At 56.7% G+C, this 13258-nt stretch overlaps 1 protein-coding gene across 1 annotated transcript; it reads left to right on the top strand.

Moving 5' to 3' along the window:
- Window positions 1–8148: 8148 nt before the first annotated feature.
- VOLCADRAFT_93400 (uncharacterized protein) lies at window positions 8149–9795 on the top strand (the record flags this gene model as incomplete). The annotated part of the gene is made up of 2 exons (XM_002952602.1): window positions 8149–8449; window positions 9479–9795. The coding sequence occupies 2 exons, from the start codon at window positions 8149–8151 to the stop codon at window positions 9793–9795; spliced, it is 618 nt and encodes a 205-aa protein (XP_002952648.1).
- Between the last annotated feature and the right edge of the window lie 3463 nt (window positions 9796–13258).

The following is a 13258-nucleotide window of genomic DNA, read 5'->3' on the forward strand; positions in this document are numbered from 1 at the left end:
GCGGCTTTGGGCCCCGCCGTCCACAGCTCGGCTTCCGACATTCTCGGCTCGACTACCAACTACAACGCTGCGATCAGTCTTAGATTCGTCTTCGGTTGGGCTCTCGCTCTCGCTTAAGGAATGACCCAAGCCATGGCACGTTGCGTAAGTAGTACTTGAGGCCTCTTCTTGGCATGCACGGTCGTCCGCATCCAGGTCAGAGCACTGTGAAGCTCTCCAGCCAGACGCACTTTGTTGCAATGGACCGCCCCATTCCAGCCTGGAGTTTCTCGTGACGTCATTGCTGGCCCCTTCGGCAGACCATGGGACAGCAGCGGGCAGCGGGGTGCCATTGCTCATCTGCCCCAGCGGCCCCAAGCGGCATTGCCGATAGGTGTTCTGGATGGGTGGCTGCTGGTTCTTCGTTACCTCCGACAGCAGCAATGCGGAAGCGAACACCAGCACGGCCCCTGCCAGCAGTCCGGTACCAAATGTTAACCAGCTGCCATCCCGGCCTGGTTCGTCCTCCGCCTCATCTTCGATATCTTCCTCCTCCGTGGAGTATGCAGAGGATCGAAAGAGGAATGACTTTACCTTCGCCCAAAGCAGTCTCTGGCTTGCAGGATCCCCCGGAACTACAGTCGCGGCCATCGGTGATGACACAGAGTTGCCGCTAGTGGCCCCGGCACATGCTCGAGCTGCTTCGTTTGAGCCATCCTTGCTGTGCCGCTCTGATTGGGTACGTATCAGCGACCCCCTTGCACACGATCGTCCGGGCAGCTGTATGTCCGGCTGGTGCGCGCGGCTGGCGGTAGGCTTGTGTCTAGTGCCGGCACCTTTGGTATTATCAACGAAGCTGCAGCTGCTGTTTGTGCTTGCAATGCTCTGCCTGGCACCGTTGTTGCTCTTGATACTGCTGGTGGCACAGCTTGACACTGCGGCATTAGTAAAAGCAACTGGATCCAGCTGCATCATGGCGGCAGACCGACTCCGTTGGCCCTTGTGCGACGCCACGGTCGACCAGGCCGGGCTGGAGGGAGCCGAAGCAGAGGGTGACGCTGGCGTCGGCGCCGCAGGCAATCCCACTGATCCAGCTTTTGCCTTTGCAACGGCGGCCGCCGCAGCCAACGCAGCAGCCTTGGACTTGGGTTTGGGGCTGCACCACGAGGAGGTAGAGTTCGGAGTCATAATTGCCGCCGCTCCGTTAGGTGTCTGCTGGCAGTGCATGCCGCCGTTACCAGAACCAGTGCCACCGTCGTTCAGCTGTGGAGGTGGCGCTCCTCGTGCAGTTAACAATCCAAAACCATCGACGTCCGCGGTAATAACGCAGGGAAGTGCAGGTACCGTTGCCGCACCAGCTGCAGCCACGGCAACGCTGGCTGCTGCTACCTCCGCGTAAAGCCGACCATGTGAAGGCAGCGCTGCTGCTGACTCCTTTTCCCCCTTTATTGCAGCAAGAGCAGGTGCAACAACTCCTGCACTTCTGGGTGAGAGCGTGAGTGTTTCGGTCCCTTCGTTATTGGTATCCGCGGCGGAATCTAACCGTTGCCCGACCTGAAGAACAGGCAAGGAAACGCCGCCACCTTCAGCTGTCGAGCGGTCTGCAGCAATCGTAGGGCAGCGAGCGGACTCCGCTAGAATAAGAGCCAGGCCCTCCAGCGCATCCTCTTCCCCGGCATTTGCCCTCATGGTCTCCGCCGCCCGGATGCCCATGGCCTCAGCGGAGACCTCCAGCGCGAGTTCCAACAGTTCCGCCATTTCCTCCGGACTGTATATTGAGGCTTCGGCCGCTAGTTCCGGTTGCGACAATGAGGCGTTGGGGGCAGCCATAACCGCTGCTTCTGATGTGACACACACTACGGGAACCACGGCCTCCACCTCCAAAACTGCAAATGCAACTCCCGATGCAGGCACATCCGGCGCCGTGGATGCCGTGCTCGTGACGGCGTGGTCTGCCGCGGACGAAGACGAGTCCGCTCCCTTGCAGCAATCCTGTGGAGTAGCCGCCCTGGCGCTGCCGGTCAGTGCGGCTCCCTCTGGCAGGGTACTGCAGGAGATTGCTGCAGGCGAGATGGCAGTTTGGTTCAACGGCGCATCGCAAGAGCGGGTGTCGCCGCAGGGAGGCCGTCCATCGGCTGAATCCTCTGGGCCGTCAGCGTGCTTTACCTCGCTTGACACCGCCTGCTCCACCTCTACAACGATATTCTCCTCTACCTCCTGCTCCCTTGCGGCCGCTACCATGAGATCCGCCCCCTGCTCTTGGACCTTCCGCGCGGCCGCCACCATTTCCGCGCTCTGCATCTTGACGCTAACACCCTCTGCCAGCAGCGTCATGCTCTGGCGGCGTGCCTCATGTGCTGCTGCCATCATGTCTTCGCTTTGCCTCTGCACCTCTAACGCGGCCGCAATCATGTCGTCACCACGGCGCTCCAATCTTCTCGCAATGGCCATCATGTCGGCACCTTGCAGCTGAACCTCCGTAGCGGCTGCCAGGATGATGGGCGCGTGTATGTGTGGCTCCAACGTGGACGACGACTCCTCAACGAGACCGGACCGCCGCATGGCCGGAACATTAAGCGCCGGGAGTGCCGCAACGGGCAGCTCACGGATATCGCCGCTGTGGATGTTATCAGCGACTGCTGCGGCTGCCCAGCTGGCGATGCTAGTGGCGCTTGTATATCCGTCTGTCGAGGAAGGCTGCAGCGGCAACTCTACCGCCGCTCTCTCGCGATCAGGCCCATCCAGCAGGGCCCCCCAGGCGCACTCCGCCAGGCCGTCAGCAACACATGGAGAGAGCGTGGGCAGTTCTCGGAGGGGCGCCACCTCGGACACAGCACTATCAACTGATCCGGCTTCCGATGGCTTTGAGAGGAGGTTGGCACCTAGCGCGTCTTCAACGGTGGCTTGCGCTTCCGACGGTGTGCCAAGGGCTGCAGCCTCAGCCGGAGAATGATGAGCGGGGAGATGTATGGTACGGCGCCGCCGCTCCTGCTGTAAGCAAGTCAGGTCCAGCACTCGCATATCACCTGCCGAGGGGATGCAGCGGGTGGGCGTGCACACAAGAGATGCGCTGCGCGCGCGGCTTCCACTGTTGCTTGTGTTGACGTCGCCCAGGAAGTGATCGCTGGTAAGCTCACGAACGGCTTGATTCGGGCTTGCCTGGCGGCTGCTGTTAGTGCTGCCATGGGTGTCCGAGTTGGAGACCCCTTGCGTCAAGCGCAATGAGCGAAGGCTGGCGGGCGAGGGTATGGGCAAACTGTACACATCTGCATCCCCGTCATCGGAGGTTCCTGATGGGGAGTTACCCTGGCACGTTGCACCACCATCAGCAGCAAGTGCCGCCGCCGCCGCGGCGGCGAGGGAGCTAGTAGGGAACCGCTCTCCCCCGGACGATTCGGGCCGAGAGCCCCCAAGCCGCAACATTGGGCGCCGGGTCCCGCTGGACGGCCTGCACATATGCAAATTTGCCAACGTATCGACGTCTTTTAGACGGGCGGATGAGCCAGCCTCGGACTCGAGCAGCAATATGTCACCACATGGGTAATCAACGCCATTATCGCCGCTGACGCCGCCACCGGATGACCTGAAGATGGATATTCCACAGAAACGTACGGGTTATGAAAGCATAAGGCAGTTGCATCTTTGGACTGATATAGCACTGCTACGTTTTGAGGTGCGTGTGCCACGAAGGGCTTGTCATGTGTTCCGATTTGCCAAATTCTTCGCCCCTTTCAGTAGGCACTCGCATCCTGGCAGTGCAGATTGTTTACATACTCGAGCCGTTAGACAAGCAGCATGCAATTTTGCAAATCAAGCTCTGCAAACCTATCACAAAAGGACGATGGCGGATGCGACGTGCGTATGTGTACCCACCTGAACAACGGGTTGGCCAATAAGCTCTTGTAATGACCCCCCATAAAGCCGCGCTCCAAGGGTGGATACAGCTCCGCTGTCGCACCTTCAAGCAAGACTTGCTGCTCTTGGTCAGCTACTTCATGCAAAGTAGAAACCTGCTGATGCTCGAGCGCTTTACCAGGGCTGCTGTCTTCACTCGTCGATGGCATGCCCTTGTCCACAGACGAAGACATATTCCCAGATCCCAACGCCGACGTGCCAGTCGCGGTCATGACAGCGACGCTGTTGCTTCGATTTCCCTCACCAGCTCCAAGGCCGTCTCCTGGGGCCCCCCCAACAGGTACCCCGACCGCTGCTGCCAGCTCACTAATCAAGCTGCTGCCGACCGGATAGGCTTCGCCGCAGGCCTTGCGATTCAGCGATGACGACGACGGTGTCAGTGACTTGTCAGGGTTATGGCAATGGCGGCTTGGGGTGCCCAGCGGGCTCCGTGGCCGCGGCGAGCACGACCCTCCGGTTAATCCCTTGCCGCCGCTAAAATCGCTTCCGCTGCTGCTTGTGCTGCGCGCATTGATGTGAAGCACAGTCTCGAGGGATCCGTCCGGCCGCATAATCGTCGTGATGTCGTACAAGCCGTTCGGGCTTCCCATCCGGCGCCCCAAACCATCGCCACAACAGCCCCCACCAGCATCGCGGTTGTTGCTGCCCCCGCCGAAGCTGGAGCTGACAACATGTTCAAGCTCGCTCAAATGGGCCCCAAGCGCACGTGGAGATCCTCCTGGCGACGACGAAAGAAAAGGCAAATCCTGTTTAAGAGGACGCTGCGGCGATCCTAGCTGCTGGTGCTGCTGAAGGTACGGAGGCGTAGGAGGTGCGGCAGCGAAAAGGGGGGATGCAGGTGGATCGGCGGCCACCGCAGCACCAGCAGCGAGAGCAGGTTGACTGGAGCAGTCAAGCCTAGCCTTATCAGATGCTGCGCTTGGATAAGCCCTCTCAGCTCTGCGTTCCCCACAGCAGCCAATTTGATGATGTTGGCAGCAGCCGTCGAGTGCTGCTGATGGGCCCTGCGAAGGAACCATCGGTTCGCTGCTGAGATCCTGAGGTGGTTCATACGCAGTCGCAGAGTCCACATACCAGGCACGCTGGTAAACACCCGCGCTGTTCCCGAAACCCATTGACAGGCCCCCCCCGGTGCCTCCTGTTTGAGAGTGGGTTAGCGCAGGCGAATGGCGCTGAAGAAGCTCCTGCTCCTGCTGCCATGGCGGCGGCAGTGGCGGCAGTGGAATCTTGCCTGTAGCGGCCAGAGTCAGATCAGGATCTGGAGCGGCGGTAGCCCAAGCATCCTGTCGCTGCTGCAACAGTAGTTCTTGCTCCCAGTGGGGCGGCATCGGTGGCAAAGGGAGTTTTCCTGACCCAACAAGCCCAGTGAGATTATGGGCTTCGGAATATTCATCATCTTGCTGCTGCCACTGTAATTGTCGTTGCAAGCGCGCACGTGGCTCGGTAGACTCATGCGTTGCCCCCCGAACCGCGGAATTGGCCGTAGCGCTTCGCGAGAGCCCGGGTCCAGGACTGTTGCGGCCAGATGCCCGCCACTGCGCCGCGCCCCCGGCAAAATCAAAAGGGGCGCCAGGAGACGGATTCCGGGACTGGCTGCGGTACTTGTTGGGTACAGACGTGGTTGAGGTCCGTGGGCTAATCTCGGGCGAGTAGCATGCCGTGTAGCAGCGCGGCGAGGCGGTGTGGCGTCGAGAGGGCAAGGATTGGGCACTGGGCTCACAGCCCAACTGGAAGCAGCTATAGGAGGCGTACCCAGGGGGCGGTAGTAGGCGGCCTGCGCAGTTACAGGTGCCAGGGCAGCAGCGCAATGCGAAAATGTTTGCTGCAATCTTTTGACTGGAGTAGTCCGGCTGTAGGAGTTGCGATTATATGCCTTGAGGCCCCTATCTTCATCGCGTGGCATCGCGCGCACAGGAAAACATCGACACAGAATAGTGCAGGAGGCTTGTACAGCAACGGACGCTCCTTGCACAGTTCTGTGGGCAACAGTACAACGCACAGTGCAAAGCTTACTTGATCGGCGAGACGAGGTCGTCGATATCGACTCCGGGCTGACGGGTGCTTGTCCTTGCTGGCGACAGCTTCGCTGCAGTTGGCTGAAGCTCGCTATCGACGACATTGGCCCTAAATCCTGCGACCACAGACACCGAGAGCAGAGACACTTGTCTGGAAACCCGCGGAAGCTGAATCGGTTCTTCTGAACCGTTTTACGAGTGGCTGTCGTCTAGTAAGCAGACTTGAGCCTACAGGCGCGGACACATATACCCATTGCACCACAGGCAGCCGGTTAAAGTTCCACTTCCAACAGCACGCGAGGGCCGGGCCCGCTTACCAGTTCCGGAACTCGGGTTGTCCCCACAGACGAGGGCGTCACGCTGCTGGGTCTCAAGCTGGCCGAGCCGGGGGTTGGAAGTACAGCGATGGGCACCCGTTGCGTGTCCGTGATGGGCAACTGCATCTGCGGAGCAGACGTGCACAGGTGGTTTGCGGGCTAATGAACGGAGGGGGATGTGTCCAAACATATGCACGCGGAGGCCAAGGGGACCTACGGCATCCGTGAAGCTGGCAATGTGCGAGACGCACCTAAATGTGACATACGGGGAGCTCTACATTAGCCTAAAGGTGTGTTGAGCAAGGTTTCTCGCGCCATCACCTACCATGCCGCCTGACTCATGCGACGGGTCTCGCACATAATAGTGGTTCAAGAGGTTTGGGGGAAACTCAATTGCGCTGGAACAAACGCCAGGAGAATCCTCATCGCTGCTACCACTACTGCTTGTGAAGAGCGGGCCAGAGCGCCCAACAGTAGGTGTCCACACCTGGAATGGCAAAAGCGCACGTTTATATATGAAAATAACATGTGAAGATTCACACCAAATCTCAGCTGTCTGCCTTCAGACGCACCTGGCGCCCAGGAGAATGTTCGGTTTCATCCACTTCCATACTGCAAACGAACCAAGGAAAACTAGCTAGTTTACTGCATCCAGAAGATTAAAAGCAACCCACGCAAGTATGCGGGGTGTGTACCGTAGCTGTCGATAAAGGTCTTGACCCGCGCTGACCAGGGCTGTATGCGCCCTTGCAACCCAATCTGCAAAGCTGATGCCTCTGTAAGGCCTTGAAGATGCTAAAATATATGGCAAGAAATTTTCCGTGCGCTAGGTAACGAGAATCTACGAATAGTGTAGAAAGACAGTTTAAAGCTCTTCAGGCTGAAGTAACCCCAAAGCAAGGTATACCACGCTTTAATTATAGTAGCGCTTACTGGTAATACTACAGTACCAGAAGCAAGCCTGTTGTGTTTGTGAAATCAGAGGTAACAAAGCAGTACTTTGTACGCCGGTTTTGGCCGCCCTCGTAGGGTCACCATCCGGCTCGAAGGTTTATGAGTCTGTAGGCTTTTGCCTTATGTGCTGAGCTCCTATGCACCAGGAAAGCCCCTCATTATCTTCGGCTCTGTCACTGTGCCACACGCACTAAAAGCGACTCAAGCGCTTCGTGCGGATGTGTCGCAAGGTGTATGCAGGCCCCATTATGGAGAGTCCCTGGCTCAGCCGAGCCTGTCAAAATCAACAAGGACTAACATATGGATGTGGCATGCAAGGATTTTCCTGTGACGGCGGGGTCGCCCATATGACCGCAAGTGAACGCCTGTAGAAAAGTTGCGCGACCCTTATTGTTGTACTTGTTTAAAACAAGTACCATACCGCACCAAAATGCTTCCAGCATACGTCTTTACGTTATCGGGGCCGACCCATAATGGATGTCCCATTCCCGTATGTGCTACCCAAACGGATGTGTTAACTTGTTTCATTCGCCACCGTCGTAAAGTATAAAATCCTTCCAAGGAGTATTCTCTTATTGATTCCTCCTACTCTCTGAACTTCAATTTTCAAGATGACTTCACTTCTAAGGCAAACGCGCATCGTCACACGGCTACTTACGCAAGGTAAAACGAGCTTCCGCGGGCTCGCAACACCAGGCAACCCTCAGCCCTAATTGCCTTTATCGCTAATCGCTCACAGCCATAATGAACATGAACAGATCAGCGATAGCGGCTTCGTCCGACCCGCGGGTCCTTCAAGTAGGCCCGCCCAAAGCCTCCTCCATAACGCCTCTCCTCCTTTGCCTTCGTAGATGATCGCTGCAAAAGCCTGGCAATGGCGATATGATAACCCGTCTCCCCTCAGGCTTGACGTTTCCCCACTCCAGCAGCCTCTCTCATTCGTAAATCGTTGCGCGGCCATTACAGACATGCCTGGCAAGCGCTTTGCCGCGCCCTTCGCGACACATCAAGACGGACTTGCCGGCTACGCCACCATGGGAGGCGGCGGCGACGGAAGCGGGGTCCCAGGCGACGAAGGCAGCGGCAGCCGGCAGGGACAGGAGGTCACACCCCACGGCAGCGCGCGGCGGCAGCCGCCTGCCGACGAGCTAGCTGGGGAAGCGGAGCGACTGCTGCAAGGGGACCCCGACACGATATCGCCGCAGAGTACGGTTACGTCTTGTGCCTTTGTGCAATTTGTGCGTATTGTGAAAAATGGCGTTATTAAAGGTGACCTGGCAAAATGATTAGCAGTGCACATTCGTGGACATGAGCAGTGCGAGGCAGTTACATACACCGGTAGGGTGTGACACGCCATGAAGGTGCTGCGCACGGCTGTGTTAAGGAGCCCATGCATGGGGCAGAGTCAATGCGGGATGCGCAACGTTGCACGAAGGTGGTGTTGTGCTAGGTTTTTTCTTTCACGTGGTGTGGAGGCTGGTTAACCTAAATAGGATGCAGGGTGGTTACGGCGGTTTGGATATGCTGTCTGAGAGCGGGTGCTAGATGTTTAAACGAGGACGGTACAGGTACATGACGGGTAATAATGGTGTGTGAGAGATGCGAGCATGTAGATTGCCCGCAGCGTCTGTGTAGGATAGGCAACCAAAATAAGGTGCGTGAGGAAACATCTACTCGTACTATTAGCCGCGTACCCGTGCAGGTGCTCGTACCCGTACCCGGTGATCTGGGTTTCGCATTTTGGTGTTTGAAAGGGATGAATGGACACGACACGATGCATTGTGTGTGTATGTGTGCGTGTGTGTGCGCGTGTATGTCTCTTGAGTGCTACAAGTTACAAGCTCCACGCGCACACACACGTGCGGGGGTGTCCGTAAAAGCCGGGGGAACCCAAGGACGGTAGATTGGTATTGATGCGGGTACGTGGGGGGCCATTATCGTCCTCCCTCGTCCGCTTCAGGGCGAAGCACCTTGTGATTGTGTGTGTGGTATTGGCCATTGTGACATTGGCCGTGCGCGGGCTTGACAAAGCCTACAGCCTCTTGACACCCTGCGTCTGTCTTCAAGCTCAACCTCAACGGACTATTCATTCATACTCATCATTCCTTTTTATTATTTGGTTCGGTGCGCATCGTTACGCCTACCTTCATCCCCACGGCACAGTTTCACGGCACCCGCACACATGACAAATCAAACATACATGCATCCCCTTGCCCCTGTATTCCCCCCCCCATGTCCCCAACCACCTGCATTTTCCCCGCCTTCCATCCCTCCCTCGGGGCCACACCTCACCCGCAGGTGCCAAGGAAGTCCGAGACTTCCAGTTAGGCTCCCGAGGGCTTGGGGACGGGGCTACGAATCTGCATGGCTCTGAAGCTGTCAGCCATTTGGATAGCGATGTATGGCATGCGGTTGAGGAACGCGCGGCCGCGGCCGCACCTACCGGTGGTGTGGGAAGCGGAAGGGAAGGCGAGAGGGAGCATGCTGGCCAGGCAGGCCCTGGCATTGATCGGGACTCGGCCGGTGGTAGTGACGTGGTGGTGGACAGCGATGGTGGTGAGAGCGGCCCAGCTGCCAGCGACCCAGCGACGCGCTTCGCGCCCTGGGGCCATTGAGGAGCCCATGCGGTTATCAGTTATCCGTTAGGAGGGCGCGGGTAGGTGTGTGGGGAAGACGTTAGTGGGGCGTTGTGCTACCCGCGCCTTTCAACCACACGGATTGATCTGGACGCCGCGGGGTTGGAAGCTATCCGAGTTTTGGTTGTCGTGCTTCCCCCGGTAAGTGGTAAGTGTAGGGCTCCAACAGTCATCTGCGGTCGTCATCTGCTGTGTTGTTGCTGGATTTCGTGGAGGATGCGTGTCAGCAGCGCAATAGTCTGCGGCGGCAGTGGAAAATGGCGGTGTGAGGAGGTTTGGGCGTAGGGGAAATGGAGCGGTGCATCGTGATTGGGTAGACTCTCGGGGGTAGGCTCGGAGGCGCGCAATGTGTGTCCCGCCCCAGAGTGCGTCCGAACCAGGGAGCGCAAGGGATTGCGCTCTTCGCTGGATTGCAGGTGCTTCGAGGAAGTTTATTTTGCTGGGCTGCTACCATAAAAGACTGAATGAAGAACCCGTGTTAAGAGGTATATCGGAACACATCAGCACTTGCCCTCCACTGAACCTTCGCGGCCAGGCAGTGGGTAGTTGGTACACCGTTCCAATGCAATTGTACGATGGGGTGGATCAGGGCGGGTGCGTCTAGCTAGGGGGATAGGCCAGGCCGTGTCATTGGGCATCATTGAACAAATCCATCTCTCCATGGCCGGATTAATTAACAAAAGCTTTTCCGCTACAATGCGGAAAGAACTTAGGGATGCGTAACGGCGTGGGTATTGCTTGTGCACTGGCGAGCTTAGCAAGCCGGGGAAGCTAATGGCGTAGCTATCTATGGTTTTGCAGGGCTAAGGGTGATATGACGTGACGGTCCGAGATCGGGGGGCTTCGGGGCAATGGCGCGAGACGGCGCTATGGCGTCTGGCTTTCTGTCAAGCCAGACGAACTCGTTGGGCTAGTCTTTATAGCTCTTTATAGATTTCCTATTCAGGTTGTTGTTGGAGCGCGCTCATTCAAAGGACTGTTTTTTTGCTTTAGGTATTGATTAGCGTTTGCGTTGCCAGACCTGTCGCATGTGTAACACGTTAAAGCATATATATGTGCCTAGAAATTGAGGAATGTGAATAAAGGAATGGATGCAGGAGTAAGATGTATATTCATTTGTTGTACCCCGCGCCCTACGCGCTCAACCCAGTATGCCGTATCTTCGGAGCGCACCGCGAACTCCGCCAGAACGCGTCAAAAAAGGTCGTACGAATCTTGCAAAATATATTGGCATGTGTGCGAAACCAAAGACTGCCTTTATTTAATCGCCTCGCCAAACAGTGCTCACAAAGCGCCGCCGCATAGTTTTACTGTCTAACCCCCCGCCCCAGCAAGACCGCAACGGGGCCCGCGCAGGACTGGGCCCCTCTGCCCTGCCCTGACCAATGCCCTCTGCGTAATTGCCACAAAGTTATTAGCACCAAAGTTGTGACCTTCGGAACATCGGACGATTGGGGATGCGCACCACCAGCCCCAGGCGTGCCAGCCTTTCAGGCAGGATCTGTACTCAGACGCTGTTTTTACTGTTGTAGGTATTTTGCCATCAGGGCCCACGAGGGTGGGGAAGCCTTCATGCAGCGATCGAGCCTCGTGTGGCGGGTATGTATCACCCAGTAGAAACCTCACTACGTAGCTGCTTAAAAGCTATATTCCGTAACATTCTCAAAGGCAGATATTACCATGCTTTCATAAATGCATCCCGGCTCATAGCTACACAGCTCTGAGGCTCCCCTAAACAATACTTATAATTTTAAACCAGCTTCAAACACACCCACCCATGCCGTATCCATGCCGTACAGCAAATTCAGGGAGCCATAACTTCATTTCTACGAAACAAATGAAAACTACATAAGCAGTCTATGAATGCTCTCACCAATATCTCTTTTGTATTAAAGCGGTTATAAAATTCCTGGCCCCCCCGTTTGTCCCAGAAGGTTCCTAGGAGTTGAGGTTTGCGCACCTATATGGATAGTTGTGTGCATGCTTACAGATTGGTTTTTATGGCACCGTGAGGTCAAAAGGAGGCTGACCTGGGCTGGATGAGCTGTGTAACGGTCGCGTTTATGGCATCGAATTTGCGAGAAGAAACCCCAAGAGAACCGTGAGAGACGCTTGAACAGAGGGCGCACAGAGTCCTCCACAGGTCAGGTTGGTGTTTTACACAACCTCGTCAGCACGGCGCAAGTTTGGTTAGCATGGCGCAACTTTGGAGCAGATTAACAACCAGGGGACTGTGCTTCTATGCACGTACGTACGTACTGATGTATACTTTGTTTATATATTTGTATCTAGCTTCTATGTCATATACGAGGACGCGCCACTAGTCCATCGGTAGGATATTTGCCTTCCAAGCAAAAGAGCGGGGTTCGACTCTCCGGTGGCGCAAGTTTTTCGCGTATCCTTATGTTTTTGTGTATTTGGATAGGGTTCAGTACGCATGGCGCCTCCCCTTCATTTTCACATATGGACATTCACATTGCTTACATCTCATATACGTACATCGCGTTTTCCCCCTACACCTCTCGGTCACACCCACCCGGTCGTTGTCTGGGCCCCTCTGCAGCGCACTCAGCGCCGCGAACGGCACGTCGCAAGCACGTCCAAAACTTTCCCGCTGCCCGGGCTGCGCTCGCGACAGAGGGATAGCTGCCAGCACCGTCACCCCCGGGGCCACCGCTGCGGCTGGCCCCTAGTGGCGTGTTGGGTTCTTGTGCCTGGTCCTCATACCCTCCAGCGCATTCAGAGCGGGCGCCTCCCTCCGTGCTCCGCCCCGTCGGTCTGCGGGAAGAACTCCCTTACCGACCGCCGCCAGCGCCCCTGTGCCTGTTATGCCAGTTTCGGCTGTTGCGGCGCTTCGTTCGCTGCACGTTCCTGCCTCATTTCGGCCGACTTCCATGGCAGGCAGGGCAAACCAAAGGTTCCCCTTCGGCTTCCATAAAATACAGAGGACAAGTGGGGACAAGCCCGAAGTTGTCATCCCTTTTGGGTGTCCCCAAAGGAGGTCTCCCCAAAGGGGACTGAAGGGGACACCACCGGTCAAAGGGGATGACAACCCTTCGGTTCGTCCCCTAGGGCGGCTTTGGCTCCGCTATGGTTCCCCCAAAGGGTGTGTCTTCCAAAGGAACAAGGTTGTACTTACCTTCAAATAAAGAATAAGTACGTACAACCCCTTGGTGGCTGCCTTCCCTTCGGTTGTCAGACCCCCCCCCTTGGGGTTCAAGAAGGACAACCAAAGGGTTGACCCTCGGGTCGCCAAAGGGGGCAACCGAGCTTGACGAGCCCTCAAAGTTCTCATCCCCAAAGGGTTGTCATCATCTCTTTAGGGACTTTGTGTCCCAAAACCCTTCGGGGATCACCAACTTGACAAAACCAAAGGGTTTTCTTCACGTTTGGAGAACCTTTGTTTGTCCCCTTCTTGAACCCAAAGTTTGATGACAACCTT

Source organism: Volvox carteri, assembly GCF_000143455.1.
Source record: "Volvox carteri f. nagariensis unplaced genomic scaffold VOLCAscaffold_31, whole genome shotgun sequence".
NCBI lineage: Eukaryota > Viridiplantae > Chlorophyta > Chlorophyceae > Chlamydomonadales > Volvocaceae > Volvox > Volvox carteri.